The sequence below is a fragment of the Rhineura floridana genome, chromosome 11 (assembly GCF_030035675.1).
Source record: "Rhineura floridana isolate rRhiFlo1 chromosome 11, rRhiFlo1.hap2, whole genome shotgun sequence".
Classification (NCBI taxonomy): domain Eukaryota; kingdom Metazoa; phylum Chordata; class Lepidosauria; order Squamata; family Rhineuridae; genus Rhineura; species Rhineura floridana.
In genome coordinates this window covers 54,741,047-54,759,331 of record NC_084490.1, presented here as the reverse complement: position 1 = coordinate 54,759,331, position 18,285 = coordinate 54,741,047, and the positions used below count along the sequence as shown (strand labels likewise).

At 43.8% G+C, this 18,285-nt stretch overlaps 1 protein-coding gene across 3 annotated transcripts in view; it reads left to right on the top strand.

Annotated features, from left to right (window-relative positions):
* Nucleotides 1-18,285, top strand: part of MAP3K14 (mitogen-activated protein kinase kinase kinase 14) — a 49,213-nt gene that overhangs the window by 13,153 nt on the left and 17,775 nt on the right. For all 3 annotated transcript variants that reach the window (XM_061592189.1, XM_061592190.1, XM_061592191.1), the window contains exons 2-9: nt 5,752-6,027; nt 6,629-6,698; nt 7,698-7,911; nt 9,148-9,744; nt 12,574-12,711; nt 14,314-14,443; nt 15,349-15,480; nt 15,959-16,063. In XM_061592189.1, coding sequence (XP_061448173.1) covers nt 5,772-6,027; nt 6,629-6,698; nt 7,698-7,911; nt 9,148-9,744; nt 12,574-12,711; nt 14,314-14,443; nt 15,349-15,480; nt 15,959-16,063 — 1,642 coding nt within the window. In that variant the 5' untranslated portion in view covers nt 5,752-5,771. The remainder of the gene's footprint in view (nt 1-5,751; nt 6,028-6,628; nt 6,699-7,697; nt 7,912-9,147; nt 9,745-12,573; nt 12,712-14,313; nt 14,444-15,348; nt 15,481-15,958; nt 16,064-18,285) is intronic.

Genomic DNA, 18,285 nt, shown 5'->3' with positions numbered 1-18,285 from the left:
GGTCAAATCAGGGGAACACCATTGTTCTTTCCAATATTAAGCTAAGCACACCACCAACAACAACTTTGTAGCCAAATTGGGGCCCCTGAAAAAATTCAAGTGCCTGCATGCCTGGGGAGAACCTTGGGGTTTGCAGAAGTATATAACACACACATATGCCGAAAGAGGCAAAACTCCTAAAAACAGAGAAAAGGCTGCACATATGTGTGTGTGGTCACATGACAGTAAGGGGGAAAGAGGAAGGAGCAGGGAGAAAGTGTGTGTGCAGTCGCTAATTGAGCCTTTGCCACACCCTTCCAAACCAGCCCATAAGACCTCTGCCTGTCTGGAGATTTCCCTGTGCTCCTTTTGGCTTGGAAGAAACCCTTGGAAATACCCCTCAATGGTGCCCAGCCTGGACAAGGCATGTGAGCTATAGATGGGAGACCCTATCTTGCATGCCTTGCTTGAGTTGGATGCAAAGTCCAGAGATATCTCCATGCTGCTCCTGGCTCCTAGTAAGTGCAAGGAAGTGTCCTTTGCTAACATGGAGCTCAAAGGAGAGGCAGAAAAAGCTCCCTGGCTGGTGCCCAGCCTTGCAAGAGCCTTGCAAAAACAGGAAAAGGATTCTCTGCTTTCAAGGCTGTCAGAGGCTGAATGCCAGATTTGGCAGACTTGGCTGCAGTTGTGGCTAAGAGCACAATGCAACCCCACACTTCCTTTCCTTGTAATATAAGAAGAGGTGTAGTCATCCAGGGTCCCTGGGGGTCTTAGACCCCTTACCTTTTTGGGAGCCAGGTCCCAGCAGGTTCCCTATGTCTCCAGCGTACTGTGAGCCAATCAGCATGAAAGGGGAGGGAGTTAACCACTGAGAAGAGTCCCAATGAGAGTCCACTGCAAGCAAGCCTTTATTAGTTCTTACTTCAAAAAGCCAAGCCAGGTTGTGGAGACTGAGAATTCTATAATTGCAGATGCAGTGAATCCTGATGACAGTATCCCTTCTACATCATCAATCAGTTTGGTAGCAGGAGGAAAGAAATGTGCAGACACGAATTCATCAAGCAATATCTTTGACAGTGAGAAAGGATAATCAAATTGTGGTAGTGACAGAGAAGCAGAAAGCAGTATTCAAGCCTGGCTAGATTATTCTATAATTTTAGAAGGTTGTATAATCTTAGAAGGGGGCATGGCTGTGACTATCATGATGGGACCCTGCACTTCTGAATTTGCCACTACTCTACTGAATATAAGTCTAATGGGGATTTCTTGCTTAGTCAGAAGCCCAGAGCTGGATATGTTTTATGGCTGCAAAATAGGGAATATAAAAATGCCTAATAAAATAAATGTTTAACAAAGTGTAGTTTGTCAAAAAGGTTGGTCACTAGTCTTAAGAAGGGAAGCAGTTTCCTGTAATGACAACGCAGGACTTCAGTGCTGACCCTTCTTTCGTCTTGATACTAAAATATCTACTGCAGACGTAACTCAAAAAGCTCTGCAATATTTGGTGGCAGGCCTCTTTTGTTCCCTCTGCTAGTGAATTCAGGTGGTTGAGTGCTTATTAGTTTGGAAGCAAAATGACCCCAAAACACCTGTCATTGCTGCAACCTTTTCTCTGTGGGGAGAGGGGGTGGACCAACCATCGATGCTCAGTCATGGCTGCGTTAAAATGATTGATTTCTCCATTGCTTTCTATGGGCAGCTCTTCTGTCTGCACTGCAAGTGGGGGAAAAGAGTCTAAAGGCATCAGTCGTTTTGCAGACTGCGAGCCTTTCCGTTTAGTCTGTAGTTGAGAACAGTTGAAACACCGAATGTTAGAGTGTCATTTGAATTGGGGGGAAATGGGAGGGAAATGGAAGGGCAGTTGAGACATGGAATATTAGGGTGTCGTTTGAGAAAATGGAACATTTAATTAATTTATTATTAAATTTATATCCCGCCCTTCCTCCCAAAAGGAGCCCATGCCTACATGGATTGGTGGGATGGATTGGGAGAGTTGACATGGCCTGCTCAAGTCCCTAGAAAGTTCACAATGAATGTCCTGTAAGGGACAATTGAGAGGAAGAAGGTGTTTGAGATTAAAACCGTGTGCTACGTGAGAACATTTTTCCTTTTCTGAATACCTTTTCCCTCTCTTACTCCCCAGAGTCTTCTCCCCCCCGCCCCCCCCACACCATATAGCAACAAAGTGCTCACTGCCAGGACTTGGCAGCCAGCCCCAAACCTGAGCCTTCTAGTCTAGTGCGATATAGCACAGCAGGGGAGCGGGGGTAGGGGTGGGAAGAAAGAGGGGAGGCTCTCTTCCTGAGCACTCCTCGTGGACAGACATTTTCCCTGTTCTCACTCTCCAAAACACTCTGCTGTCTAGTTGTGTAGAATCTCAAGTTTGGAGCTGGAACAGCTCTGACACAGTATATAGCCAACAGGGTAAGAGGGAGAGGGAATTTTAAAAGGTATCCTCCCCCGCCCACCCCTCCCCACCCTGCCCCCATTCCTCCACTGTGGAGGCAGTTAGGTTCTGAATAGCGGTTCCTGGGAATCGTAAGTAGGGAGAAGGTTATTATACTCAGGTCCTGCTTGCAGGATTCCCCATAGGCACCTGTTTGGGCACTGTGAGAATAGGATGCTGGACTAGAGAGGTCTTTCGCCTGATCCAGTAGGGCTCTTCTTATGTTCAAACTCATCCTCCCCACGTGAAGCTTGAACAGGACTACAAAGTTCTTGTTCCAGATTGGCTGGAGCCCTGAACAGGAGCACTCTTTTTTTTACCTGGAAAGTTCTCTGGGTTTTGTGGATCTTTTTATGTTGGTTAAGTGCATTGTATTTTGTATCTTTATATTTGATTGTCAGATGGACTTCGTTTTTTTGGACACTGTAACCTGCTTCGGGAGGAAGTTCCTTGAAAAGCAGGGGATACAATTTTAAATAAATTATGGGCTGGGGATACATTGCAACATTTTGTTGCAGAGCTCACTTGGAGTTTTACCAATAGCCAATCAGAATGCATATTAGTCACTTCTTCCTGGGGTGAGGCAGGGATTTAAAACACCAATTAAAAACTGGACAGCCATCTGTTGGGTATGCTTTAAGTTGGATACTTGCATTGAACAGGAGGGTGGACTAGATGGCCTTATAGACCCCTTCCAACTCTACTATTTTATGATTCTATGATATATAAATATGTGAGCAACATTTTGTAGAAAATGTTGGGAGAAGTCTGAGACTTCCAAACAGCCAACTGTTTTTCAAGTTCTGGGTTTTGCAAATGCTAAGTGATTACTTCCTGTTCTGGATATAAATATCATATTGACCTTTTGTTTCTGGATCCTGGACTATATTGTGTTAGTCTGAGTATTGGTTATGTCTTGCCCACTGCTAAAGGACAGCGGGGGTTTTTTTGTAAAGAAATCTTATTTTATAATATCTAGTAAAAGAGAATAGCCTTCAATATTGGGAGGCAATGACAGAACAAATTACTGAAAATTGTAATAGCATGTGATCTACAAGCACTGCCTTTTGCTTGATCCAAGAGTGAACAATTTTGCACGCAACCAGCTTGAGTGTGTTTACACAAATATATTGTGGCTCATTTGATCAAAGATGGTAGTAACTGACTTGTTTCCACAGTACAAGAAATACAGGTCAAGTAAAATGCTATCTTTTATTTCAAGGGTAGGGAATCTTTTTTGACCCAATGGCCACGTTCCCTCATGGACAACCTCCGGAGAGCCTCATGCCAGTGGTGATGGGGCCAGAGGAGAAAAGTGGGTGGAGCAACAAATTTGACTCTTACCTTTGTACAATAAGCTACATTCTGCTATGTAAAGGTCAGAGGTTTGTGTACTACCACATCTCTCCATTCAGGCAAGCAAGGGGCATTATCACACTTCAAGGACACGCTTCAGCTTGGCAAAAGCACTTGAGCAGCGTTACGCAACCTTTTTTGACCCAACGCCCCTTTGCAAAATCTTTTTGTGCTCAATGCCCCCCTCAGATTAAGTATATGCCAATGCTTTCTATTCTTCCCTTAAAATATGAGTAATGCATGAAAGGTATTTTCAATTATTACTGATCGTTTTTATCATGCCTTTTTATTGCACTTAGATTATACATTGAATTCTTAGTATGATTTATTAATATACATACATAGTTATAGAAAAGTAAATAAAATGAGATTTATTATAAAATACTAGTGTGATCCTTGAGCTTGATGAGTTTTGGCTAACTTCACAATATACTTGGATAGTAATAGTCTTAAGTCACCACGACTAACAATATCCAAACGGTTTCGATTCTTCACTAGTATGTGATTCACTGCACTAAATCCTTGTTCAACGAGATAAGAAGATGGAAAGGCAATATAAAGAACTAATTAAGTCCACACAGTATGAACCAATAGAATTCACTGTGTTACTTAACAACAAACTCATTCAGTTTACCGGCATTGTTTCATTAAAGAAGTTCATTTAAACATCACAGAAACAATGGGTAGCGAGTGTGTCCCATTCCTGAAGAAAACCAGTGAATAACTGACAGTCTGCATCACCCGTTTGCACACGGCACTCATCCATTGGAAGAATGCGCCCTCCACCAATACACCCAGCTTTTCAAACACTCTCTCGTGATTGGTTCTAACATCCCTCAAGACAGCATCGGAACATTACCTAGTGCCGGGGTGTGGCTAATATCCCCATATGACACTGGCCGCTATTCAGAATTTCTTTACTAAAGAGCACACACTATTTATAGTGTTATTTCCATGAATTGAGACTATTAAATACATTCTAACTGGGGACAAAACAATTTAAAAATTAATGATTTGTGTATTAAATAAAATTAAACTTAAATGCTTCAACTGTCGCATCAGACCGCCAAATGTCAATGCCCCCCTAATGAACCCAAACGCCCCTTAAAGTTTGTAGTCACACCAACGCCCCCCTGAAAGGTTGTAACACCCCCCAGGGGGGCGCTACCGCTCACGTTGGGAATTGCTGCACTTGAGGAAGATGTGGTGCAGGGCCACTATGGGGTGTGGCCAGGGGAGGAGGGATGGTTTGCAGACAGTTCTGAGGCCAGATAGAGAAGCCTGGAGGTTCACATTTGGCTCCCAGGCCAAAGCTTCCTCAGCCCGGTTGTACTGGGACAAAGTACTGTTTAAAGCATGTGACCTACATTTTCTAGGCTTGTAAGATTTTGTTTCTTTCCCTGGAAAGACTATTCTAAATAATACAGGAGAAACAATGCCTGTATTTAACCTGAGATGTTTGTGAACACAAGCCCTTTGAGTTTCTTGTCTGGCAGGATCTTTTCTGTTTTTATTATTATTATTTGCAAATTTAACGATGAAAAGAGAGGGGAAAAGAAGAAAAAATAATGAAATAAATAAAAATATTAAAAGCTACAAAAAATAAAAATAAAGAAAAAGAAATAATATATAAATATTACTAATACCAACAAGAAGCCACCATCAGTTTACATTATAAATGCAATAAACATCACTACATACATCCTGAATTAAGCATATAAATTAATATAAGCCCTCCTGATGTATTCACTCGAAATCAACGTCTGTGTGAAATATGTTCCAGTATGCAATCCATTGTGTAATAGACTGTGGATATTTATTCTTCCAGGCTCAAAGTATAATTTTCTTGGCTACCATGAGGGCTCACAAAATCCACTCTTATTGTCCTGCACTTAACCCCCATACATCTGGGAGGATCTTGAGAGAGGGCATCTATTCTAATGGTTCTTTTCGCGGGATTTATCTTCCAGTTCTTTACTGAAATAAGGAGATGGCCGTGATGGAACTTGCTTGCCAAGACACTACTGTCCCTACCCTGGGACACTCAAAGGAGCTTCCTACAGACAAAGGGACACAGGAGGTAGTCTCTGAGAAAAAAAGCAGTGTTTGCAAAGTAGAGGATCCAGACAAAAATGTGTTCCAGGGACCGTGGAAGATTCTGAGTGATGTGATTGCTAAAGGAACTGCCAAGGAAGACAGAGGAGAAGGGAGCTTAGCCTCAATCTCCATCATTGCCCAGGCAGAATGTAAGTGGGGAATGGCAACACTGGGGGAGGGCTGAAATCTGATTGTGGGTGGGGTCAAACTTCCATTCCATGTTGAAGCCCTTTGGCAGACCTGTAATCCCATCAGTCCAATTGGTGGGAAACTCTGATGGTTACTCTAGTTCAGTAGACATGTCCCATGAGATGCAACAGAATTTGAAGAGTTAAAACAGAGCTACTTTAGGTATGCCCAACCTTTCTTCCATTGAGTGGCACACCCCTATGCCACACTGTAAATTGCTCCTGAAAATTCCTCCAGATTTTGAATCAGCTTGCAATGTAGCAGTGTGTGTATGTGTCTTCCCCAAGAAACTCAAGTCCAGAGAAAGTTCCTTTGGACGTTTTAAACTAACTATGCAGTTCTTTGGATTCCAGTTTCCAGATTTTTAATGCAGAATTGTGATTCTCACCCTGCCCCTCCCCACAGAATACTCATAGTCCCTCTTTATGGTCTCTTGGCTCTTTTACCAGTTAACTTTTGACATCACTTTTTGCTATAGCAAAGCTGATTTCTGTAAAAGAGTTTGACTGTGGTGTTTCCTGCCTCATTCTAGCTTATATTGGCCTTGTTTGCTTTTCCCAGGTGAGATTAGCCAGGAGTTCAGCCCCACCTATTCTGAGAGGTCTTTTCTTGCTGACACCAAGCGATACAGGTAAGGAGGTCTCCTCTATAAAACAGTGTGCAGAACAGATCACAAATTTCAGTTGTGCAGGGGGGGAAGTAAACCTTGATTCTAGGTATACTAGCTTAACCCTGTATCCTGGAATAGGGTGCCATATGCAGGTGTTATGAATCCCTAATATTCATAATGAATTAGTATTTATTGTATTGAACATGTATTACTTTAAGGCCTGCTTTGCATGTCATGCTAAGCCAATCAATGGCTTGGCATGAATATGTGGACTTGAGGGGAGAAGATTACGGCTGCTTTATTCCTTGTGCTTGTTTTGCCTGCTGCGCTGTGCTGAGCTAAGCCATAGCTTGGTTTAGTGTGTCATTTGAACCCGGCCCCATGGTTTAGCTCTCTCCAGACTAACCACAAACTGCAACTAAGGTTAGTTCTCAGATGACACACTACGCTAAGCCATGGCTTCGCTCAGCCCAGCGCAGCAGCACAATCACTGAGGAAGAGCAAAGTGGTAATGAACTCCTCCTTGGGAGCCTGCATATTCATGCTACACCATAGTTTTAATTGGTGTGATGTATAAACCAGGCTCAAGTCAGGTTAGAAGTTTGCTGGACATTTCTTGAAGATTGAAATAATGGGAGATAAGTTACCCTGTAAAACAATTGTGTCCACCATTACTGACCTGTGTGCACCTATGTACGATTTCAAAATGATACATATGTATTTTGTACTTTTCTTTGAACTTGCAAAATACGTATTTTAAAAAAGGGACTTAATACACCTCATTAAAATTAGTGTTTCCCACAAATTTATTTTTCTACTGTATCTAATATTGTGCTAGGCATTGTAAAAAACCATGGAATTCCGTTTTGTGGTCAAGAAGCATCTTTGTTGGTACGATCTAGAGTTTCTTATACCTTCTCATTTTATACCTCTTTGGTTTTAATTTAGCTAGAGAATGCCATGCTCCGTTGTTGTTGTTGTTAAACTAAAATACCTTTGCAATATCCTTCTCTGTGGTAGCCGGTCTTGTAGCCTTGATCAAATCCCCAACAATGTGGCTCATGCAACCGAGGGGAAAATGGCCCCAGCCTGCAGGAAAGCCATGCACCGTGGCAAATCCCGGAAAAAACGGCGAAAGAAAAGATCCCACCTTGTGACACCAAAGGAATTGGTCTCCTCACCCCAGAAGCCAAGAACACCAGAGCAGGAGAGTTGTATGCCAGTCCCGGTGCAGGTAAGGCATTTTCTATATTGCCTCAAATCATACCCAGGTACACAGTGCTAAAGAATCCCACAATGGAGTTTCAACTTCAACAGCACCTGCATCTTGAGACAGTTGCATGTGGGATTAACAATGGGAAAAACAGACAACTGCTCAGGCTCCAAAAGTCACTTTCTTTTAAAATGTAAAGCTGAGTCTTTAACCCTGTGGCTGCAGACAAAATATGAGTAATGTGTGGGCTGCTCCTGCTGGACTCCTGATGGTGTCCAGTCCTGCCTCACTTCTATGCTGTTCTGCGGAAGGCTTGACCGAAGATGTATGAAGGCAGGAGCACCTGAACTGTGGTTTGGGGATCTTGGTTGCCTGTATGTCTACAATTCAAGAGGTGAAAGGACACTCACAAGTAAAGGCACTCACAAGTCTGACTGCCCTGGATTCCTTGCCAATCTTAATCTGACCCTAGATAAACGTTTTTAACCCTTCCCACAATTAAACAGGAGGTCAGAAGTAAAAGCAGGCTCACCATGGTGAGTGTACTGCGGCCCACTGACATGCATGATGAGCAACTAACCTTCCTTCCAATTTTAAAGTTGTTTCCAAGTTTAGGATGTGGAGCTGGGGGTTGTTTGGCAGGTACATAGCCTTGGCCATGCATGCCTAAACCAGCAAGGCCCCTGCCTCTCTTTGTCACTCCAGAGCATTAAAGAGTAGTATGGGGCTTCCCTGGCCCACTTCTAGTTTCTCCTGAGTTGGCACATTCCCTGCAGGAAGATTTTCTTGCCCATTGCTGCTCATTGGTGGCATTCCAGGGGAGTTGACCAGTGGGGGGAAAGGAGGGGCAGGAACATGGAGACCCCAATCTTTGGCTTGGCTAGCAAGGCCAGCCAGAAATTGTGGGAGTGAGATACACAATATGTGCAGATGACTTTTTTTTTTAGGTCTCTTACTGTTTCATCAACTTTCATGTATGTTTATTGTATAAGTAAGCAACCTCAAACATGCTTTCTTGTGAATAAATTCCATTCTGGTCAGAATTAGAAAAATCCCAGAAACCTGGTTTGCTGACTTCTTCTAAAAGTTGGAATCTAGCACCTGGGAATTTTGAAATACATTTTCAGCTCAGTGCAAGTGCTGGTTCCTGAACACTTGAAATCATTTTTCCAGGGCTGTCAATGGGGCTTGTGTTTTGGGAAAAGGTCTGTTGAGAGAGAATGTCCTGCTCAGTTAACCCTTTGCCTTTTCTCCCAGGAGGATGACTCCTACTTGGGCCCCCTCTTCAGTAGTGCTTCATGGCATTCTGAGTCATGCAAGGATTTGGGCTGTGATCTCAATTCCTTAGAGAAACCCAGGCAAGTCCTACCTGCCAGCAAGTTGCATTTGTTGAAGAGTCAAGGCAAGCTAGAATTACACAAGCTGATCAGCCCTGCTCAGTGCCTGAGCCATGTCTGGAAGTCTCACACGCAAGGCAACTTTGTCCGTCAGTCAGAGACCCCACACCCCTTCCCTTTTGGCAAGTTTCCTTCTTATTTCTGCGACTACGATGACCTGCTTCCTGCCTTGAAACACAGCCCACAGAGGACATATCTCTTTGATGACCTTTCATGTGTGGATAGCAAGTGCCACCTTTCAGGCTTGACCCTGGAGCACAGTTTCTCTAAATGTCATCATCAACCTGCAGAAACCATCTCAGACAAGCTTTCTATGGAGGAATTTCTGGTGGATGCCTTGAAGGGAAGTGTAATCCTCGGAGAACCAAGAAACCTAGTTTGTTTGGCCAAGACTTGGAAAGGAGGTGGATCGAGTTCAAAGGTGATGGATGAAAATGAAGGTGTGCTCTTTACAGAGGTGAGCCTTCAGAAGCTGAAACTAGGAATGCGAATTGTGTCCTTCCTCAGTGTAAATTACACCACATTCTGGGAAGTAGGGAACCAGAGCTGCCTCCTCATCTGGAGCCTTGTTTAAATGAGCAGTTATTTCAGAACCGAACCCTATGTTCAGAAGTATTATGTAGTATAGCCTTTTTGGAATGTACCATTTGAGGCTGCAGGTGGGGGATCACATGTTTCAGTATTCCCTTATGCAGGGGACATTGCAAAACAAATGTAACTCCATCATCTTCAGTTTCAAGTGAAATAGCTTCGGAAGGGCTGCAGCACATGATATTTTGATAGTTGAAACGTCATTTTAATGTGATTTTCTTTATTAAGTATTGAGCAGTATGGACTCTGCTTTGAAGAGCAGAATATATGTACTCCATTCCGTGAACTGTTTTTATTCATGTATTAATGTTACTGTAACAGAGCAGGGCCTGGCTTTCTTAGGCTGCCTCTGACTACTCTGATTAGAAAATAACTATTTGCTCTCTAGAAGCCAGAGGAAATACAATTTTGGGGTGCCTTTCTATGATTTTACTGGACATAACCCTCCATGTTAGGGGTAAAAGTAGCTAAATATTCACACACTATATACAATACCTCCCCTGAAGCACAGATGGAATGGGATGACAGGCAACCCACTCACGCACATTCAGGCTTCCTCCCCAGCCCTTTCTGCCTTGCCAACTTCAATTTTTACTTAATTCCCGGGAGCAACAGGTAGTTTTTCAGAGGCTGGTCCCAAAAGGCTCTTTCATCCCCATGTTCAAACTTCTCTAGCGGTCATTCAAGAGGGGTTTGAACATGGGGATGAAAGAGCCTTTTGGGACCAGCCTCTGAAAAACTACCTGTTGCTCCCGGGAATTCAGTAAAAATTGAAGTTGGCAAGGCAGAAAGGGCTGGGGAGGAAGCCTGAATGTGCGTGAGTGGGTCGCCTGTTGCCCCATTCCATCTGTGCTTCAGGGGAGATATTCCTGCAAGACCCATCGACATTGTATGATGAAATAACATCATGTGGACAAAGACTTGTTACCAAAAGCAAGCAGTGCTTTGCTATGCTCCATCCACAGTGTGGAATATGTTTCATACAAGGGGAAATTGAAACACTTGGGGCTTTTTAGTTTTGAAAACTAAATCGGGGAAGTTAAAGGAGTTTTTAAAAACATGGACGGTGTGGAGAAAGAGAGGACTTTTTTGTCCTCAGTAATAACACTAGAACTTGGGGCTGTCCAGTGAAATTGGTTGTAGCTAGATTCAGGATGGACAAAAGAAAGTGTTTCTTCATGGAACACACAATGAACTTATAGGACTCATTGTTACATGATGTGGAGATGGTGACCAGGTGCAACAGCTTTGAAGAGGATTAGACGAATTCACAGAAGATACGTCTCTTTGTGGCTTTTAGTCATGTATTTTTAGTGTGCAAACAACATGACGTACTCCTGAATACCAGTTGTTAGAGGGCACATAATTGGGGAAGCTATTGCTGTCTTGCATTATGTGTGGGCTTCCTAAAATTATCTGCCTGTTAGAAGGAGGATGCTGCACTTGTTGAACCTTTGTTCTGATCTGGTTATGCAGTGTTATGCTATGTGCCTTAAAGCAGTGATTCCCCAAACATTTTTTCCCTGTGGACCACTTGAAAGTTGCTGAGGGTCTTGGCAGACCACTTAACAATTTTTCTGCTTGTTGTAGCAATTGTAATTGCACAGAATTCAGATTATAATACACTAAAATACAATATAAGAAGCGCTGAAAATCAAGATGAATATTCAGTGTGATGGATGTGCATCTCCCATCTTCAACCACAAATCTACAGGCATGTTGTGGACTACCTGAATGAAGCTCGTGGACCACTGGTGGTCCACAGACTGCAGTTTGGGAACTCCTGCTTTAAAGCACCCTCCCCCACTTTTCCTTTTAAAGGAAAGGAGCTGGTAGAAGCAGTTGCCCAGAAAAGTTCAGAAATCTTTCCATGGGGGATATCTGGTAATGGTGGCTTAAACAACAGGAATCTGTCATTGCAAGTTTTAATTCGATCCTTTTCATAGTTGAAAGGGCATTAGAAATTTATTTTCTCCAGTTGAAGATGTGCTCTTTGCTTCCCTTTTGAAAGGCTTGTATTGCTTTCTGAAAGGCAGGTGAACTTGTGAGGTCATGCTCTTGTTCTGCAGTGCACTCGTTCTGTTTGCTTGTACTTCACTTGCCCTGGACTTTGTAGGTTAATTTGAAGGGAGGGCGTGTCTACAGTAGCCCTGCCTTTAGAGGCAGCAGATTGGACTAGATGGCCTTTGGTTCTCAGTAGCGCAGATCCTGTGCATTCAAACATCCTACCTAAACTATCTAAAATGGGAACTCCTCCCATTGATTTTTATACATATAAAACCAATGTGCAACAAAATGGTGGCAGAAGATTAACCAAGTCTCTACCTTTACGCCACATGTTGAGTGTGAATACACAGCAACCAATAACCTCTCTGCTGTGCATGGTGGGTAAGCTTATGGCCAGATAGCCGGTATCTTAAAGTATATTGGAGCCATAGTTCCTAAAGTGTGGTTTCAGGTATTGCCTTTTGTGTGTGTGTGTGTGTTCACACCATGTCTCTAGATTTGCTGGTAGTAGAAGAGAAACCTGTAAACATGTTGGCGGTTTCTTGAATAAAATGACTTTGGTTAAACAGGCAGGCTCTGAAGTCCCTCTTATCCTGACAATTCCTCTCGCTGGCTTTTCTCAGTTCTTCCCTCTTTCCTCAACTCCTCTTCTTTATTTTATGATATTGGTCCTCTCGCTAATCCTCAGAAACTCAAAGCCATGGATTATGAATATCGTGAAGACATTCACTGGACCAAATGTCAAGGCTTGCTTGGCACAGGATCATTTGGTGAAGTGTACAAAATGGAGGACAAGCAGACGGGCTTTCAGTGTGCAGCCAAAAAGGTATGCAAATGTTCTGAACCCAGTTCTTTTTGAGGTGAGGGAAAGCGAAATGAAAAGAGGAACTGAAAGTGCCTTCCCTTTTCACTGGCACTGCTGAGGGCTGGAGCGGGAACAGTTGCTGCTCTGACGCTTTGCTGTAACTTGTTTGTGGCTGGTCTCAAGGTCAAACCAGAAGGCATTGCCATGGATACACTAAACAGTGGAATCTCCTGCCATGCGTGGGCGTTGGGTGTAGCAAGCTGTGCTGGAAGGATTGCTCTTGTACAAAGGCTAAAACAATGGCCTGTGGGGCAATTTAAATTTTTTCCTCTGGTGGCAGAGACAATTTTTAAAATAACAGAAGTATTAAATAATAGTAGCAGAGGATTCTTTAATCTGATGTGATTGGAACTGTCTTTTCTCTTAGAAGTGTGTGTTGCAATGTGTGTCTGTGTGTGCAATTGCAAGATAATTCTTCCACCAATTTGATTGTACAGCCTCATGTGATACCAGCGTAGCTCAACACCACCGGTATTAGCTGCTGTATTTGTATCCTGCCTTTTAGACAATGCGCATGGTGCTCGGATAACCTCCCAGTCACACTGTCAAGACCCAAGGCTGCTCAGCTTCTGCACTGGCACTGCTTCATGCATCTTCACACACTGATTATTGCTGCTATTGTTGAGCTCCAGGGAGCCATAAGGAGCCAGGTTGGGGAGCTCAGATGACTGATTTGTATTTCTCTGGAGTGTCTATATTTGGAGGCATTTCTCATAGACTGGAGTCGGATTATGCTCCACCCCCTTCTTAGATATATCCCTCTCTATGCAGAACTCTCCTCAACTTCTTGTAATTTCATGTCCCTATCCAAACTCACTTCAATGATCATGCAGCAGCAAGCATGCAAATGACTCATATTTTCCTCCTTATCTTCAGCAGACTCTGTGCTTGGCCAAACTAAATATCATCTGCTTTATCTTTAGCTCTACTCCTGGCCCCAGCCATGGTAAAAAAAAAAAAAAAAGAGTTATACACAGGCTGCATTTTAAACGTCTGTGTTGAAGAAAATGGTAACCTAATACCACCTCAAAATAACTTGCACCACAGGGCTTCTTGTAGATTCCTACCTGCTCACCATCTTTGTGGCTCAGAGAGTCCATGATTTACTGGATCCCTGTAAATGGAGGTCTGGTGGACTAGCGCAAATCAGTATGTAAAATCCAGCTCCTCCACCCGCATTGCCACCCTGTCCTTCGAAAGCTTCCATGCCCTGCCAATTGCTCACAGCTCTTCCTTTCCCTAGGCTTTTTCAGAGTTCGTAAGAACCCTGCTATCACCTTAGCTTCTCCTTTCTTTAGCTCTATGCCTCCACTGACAGCTGTTCCTTCAAGTCCTCCGTTTTGGTCCATTGTCACCTTCATCCTACTTCAGCCAATCTGACTCTCTCAACCAGCTTCTTGGCCATACCAGTTCTTCCTGCTCCCCCCCCTTCCTTTTAGGCACTCGGTGAGTATTTGGTTCACAGCCCAACCCACCCCCATGGTGGAAGCCATTGTTTTATTTTCTAATGCTGTGTGAACCTTATATAGATTGAGCCATCGAGCCTTGCTGTCCTCTCTCTAGGTGCAAGTTGAACACTTCCGTGCAGAGGAGTTGACGACATGCACTGAAGTGACACATGCCAAAGTCCTCGCCTTATATGGAGCAGTGAAGGAAGGCCTGTGGGTTACTATTTTCATGAAGCTAATGGAAGGTAAGTGGTCAAGGATAGGCCTGTTTGAGCAGCAACAATGATTAGTAGATTATTGCATGGGCAAAGGAATGACGCCTGATGTGGAAATAAATTGGATGACCAATCGAGTAACCAAGCAAGGTTATGTTTCAGTTGTTAAGTTCTACAGTGGCCTCAGGGTAGCTCCTTAGGGGACCATCAATGTCAAGAGGCGTGATGTGAAATCAGTCCTCACTACATTGACAAATAGTTGAAACTAATTAAAGGCCCATCACTTTTAATGGGGAGGAGGGAAAGTCCTAGTTCTTTCCTTAAACCTTATTCTCCATCCTCTTGTCCATCAATCACTGAGACTCAAGCAGAGCAAGGGGTGGGGGCAGCCCTGCTTTCCCAGCCTTTGCCCCTTATTTGCCGTAAGCTCAACATGGCCTCCAGGGCCTATGAAGGAGTTATGCTCTCCCACTTCCAGCTCAGAAACTGAGTATACCTACTACCTCCCCCTGCTGCCAGCCTCCAAAACATGGATCCTTTATTCTAAAGTGGAGGTGGCTAGCCTCTGGGCTGCATCCCCCCCCAATTTGGCTACTGTATTAATGTTTTTTTTTAACTAAGCCGGAAGTGACACTGTTCAGCCCAGTTATTGCACTGATATGAGTGAAGAGGTTTCATCCTCTCCCTCCCTTCTGCTCATCAGATAAATTTCATCGAAGGATGGGGGGGAGAATGAATCTGTTTGCCCCTGCTTATACAAGCTCTTTGTGCATGTCCCAGTGTGTGTGTACATTTATTTGTATTTTAATTTAGGACCTTTGATCCTTTTTTTTTCTTGACCGTGATGGCATTTAAAACCTCTTGACCTAGTTTTTTGCAGCCTCAGTAGGGTAACGTGTTGAATTATAGTAAATCCTGGGAGTTCTTCCTTGCAGGTGGGTCACTTGGCCAGCTGCTTAAGCAACGTGGTTACTTGCCAGAAGACCGAGCTCTTGACTATCTGGGCCAAGCACTGGAGGGCCTGGAGTACCTTCATGCTCACAACATTCTCCACGGAGATGTAAAAGGTATGTGCGTTGTTAGTTAGCTGACTCCTGAGTGACAGTTTGCCCCAAAATGGATTTGACTCTTGCAGCTCCCAAAAGGGTGGGTGGGGGGCAGTGTTTTGCAGACACTTTGGCATGGGTCTTACTGAGGTTGTCAATATGTCTGTGGCTTTACCATTTTCATTTGGAGGTGGAGATTCACATGGCTGAATGCTCCGCCATCCCAGCAAAGCCCCCACTCCACCTAGAAAACTAAACGTTAAGGAGAAGGGTTCTTGCCTAGCCTTCTGCTGGTTCCTGCTGTGGTGGGAGCTGTATGCAGGAGCATTCAGTCAGGTGAGCTTCCGCCTGTTGCCCAAAGTGATGCAACTGAGACACCAGTTGATCACCTAAGAGAAGAACTAGGCCTTGTCATTGCACAAAGTTTGGATCTTGGTTGTCACTGTGAACTACATGGGACTTGATGGCAGGCAAACCATTCCAACCTTTTCCTTGCCAGCTGACAACATCCTCTTGTCTGGTGACAGAAGCCATGCTGTCCTCTGTGACTTTGGTCATGCAGCTCACCTTCACCCAGACGGCATGGGAAACTATTTGATGACAGGTAAGTTCTGTCACTTTCTACAAGAGGCTGGTGATTGATCTGCTTCTCACACTAGCTTTTAAATGCCCTTAGCCTGCCTTGAAAATAGATATCATGGGGGTGGCTGTCTGCCCACCCTGCCTATTTGCCACTCCTGTGGGAGATATGCCATCCCACCCACCCCCATCCCCAACCACAGCATGCCACTCTGTTTTCCTCACCATTATATCTAGGCATAATTGGGACTCTGTGTCATCCATGCTAAATAAATCCATACATTCTGTGCAGAGACAGTCCATATTCTGTGCCAAAAAAGCTAGATTCTGCAACTTGTATAAATTATGCAACTTGAATTATTCTGAATAATTTTATTTTGGTTTCGCTAGCCTTAAGAAGGGCAAGAGCACTGAACCCCCACCTCCCAATCACTGGAATCTTATTCTGCTATGTGTCTGGCTTCTGAGCTGTCAACAGGCATTATCTGTACACTTCCAACATATCAGCATAACCATAAGAGCTAGAAAAAAAGAATCATTCTGAGCATTTATGCAATATTTTTCAAATTGCTGAAAAACTCTTGCGTTATCCTATCTTGTCATAAAACATATGACAAATAAAGTAGATCCATTTTCTCCCCACAATATAGAAGAGGCATTTGTGTGTCTTGGCTAAGGCCACTGAGTGAGTTCATGGCAGAAGTGTGATTTGAATTGGGGCCTTCCTGATTCATAACTGTCGCTAAACCATTCGCCAGCTCAGAGAGATTTGAGATTCTTCATCTACGAACCCATTCTGTGCTTTTTTCCTGTTTGTACAGTATAGAATTGCAACATTCACTCAGCCCTATGCATAATGCTTGTAGTACTGTATCTCGCGGCTGTTAAGTTACTCTTGTGACACAGTTTGCTAGTGCATAGAATGCACATAATTGCTCATAAGGCCACTGAAGGAACAGAGCAACCTGATGCAAGGTGCTCCCAGTACAGTGGAGCATACATCTGTCCTTTGGCAAGTTCTGCTTTGGCAAACCTGTAAGACAAGTTACAGTTTGGCCAGGCTGTATGGGCATGTCACCACCCACCGCACCTGAGTGCCCGAAACGGCTGTAGTGTTAGAGCAATAAATGTACAGTCCTCTTCTTTTTGAAAGAATCAATGTACTTGATTCTTGGTCTTTTGAGCAGGACAAACTAATTCCTTGTTACCCCATTATACTACAGGTTTAATGCTCACGGTCTTCTCTAGATACGGGCTTTTGCCTTCCAATGAATCTGCTTTCCACAATGCTAGTGGCATCCTATCGAACTAGGTCTTCACCTTTCTCATTGTCTGTGCTTGAAGTGTTTGTGCATGACCTCTAAGGATCAAATGGAACTGAGAGTCGCGAGGAAATCAAATACAGTGGCCTGGTTTGCACCTTGCAGGAAGCCAGAGTATGGCTTCCAGTGACTCTGTGAACATGCCGGCCCCCAGTGAGGAGCTTGCAGCTGCTTTCCTCCTTCCTGGGCATTTTAGGTTAGCTCAGGAGAACAGCTGTGCCAAGGTTTGGCTTATCGCATTGTCCAATCCAGGGATCGTGGTTCAGGCCTATCCTCCTTAACCACGACCTGTAACCACAAGACAAACTGTGGCTACAGATTGTGGTTGAAGAGGACAGACCTTAGCCATGATCTCTGGTTCGGATGACATGCTAAGCCAAACCGTGGCTTAGCTGCCACATTGCACTGATCTGAAAACCTGGGCAGGAGCAAAGCACTCAAACTCCTCAGGAGCCAGCATATTTGCGTTAAGGCGTAGTTTGGCTTAGCATAACATGCAAACACGGCCACTCTCAGCAGTAGAAAAATTGCACACTTATTAGAGATTCAACATCTAACAGTACATTGCTAAACTCATAAAACCCACTATAATATACAACATTTAAGACTCTACTAAGAGAAGAGGACCTTGATTAGTGCCTTGATTAAAGTCACTGCTGACTTTTCTGACCGCTTATGAGATGGGAGGAGAGATGACTTTGCAAATATTTAGTTGGTAGAGTCTTTGGAATACAGATCTGGGCTCTACTCATTATTGTATCTGTCCCCATTTGTATTCCACTCCTCCCCCCAAGGAGCTTGGAGCAGTTATACCATTTTATCATTGCAACAAACTTGCAAAGTAGATTAGGCCAAGAGATTGCGATTTGGTTGAGGCCCCCCCAGTGCTTCATAGATGAACAGGGATTAGAGCTCAGCTTCTCCA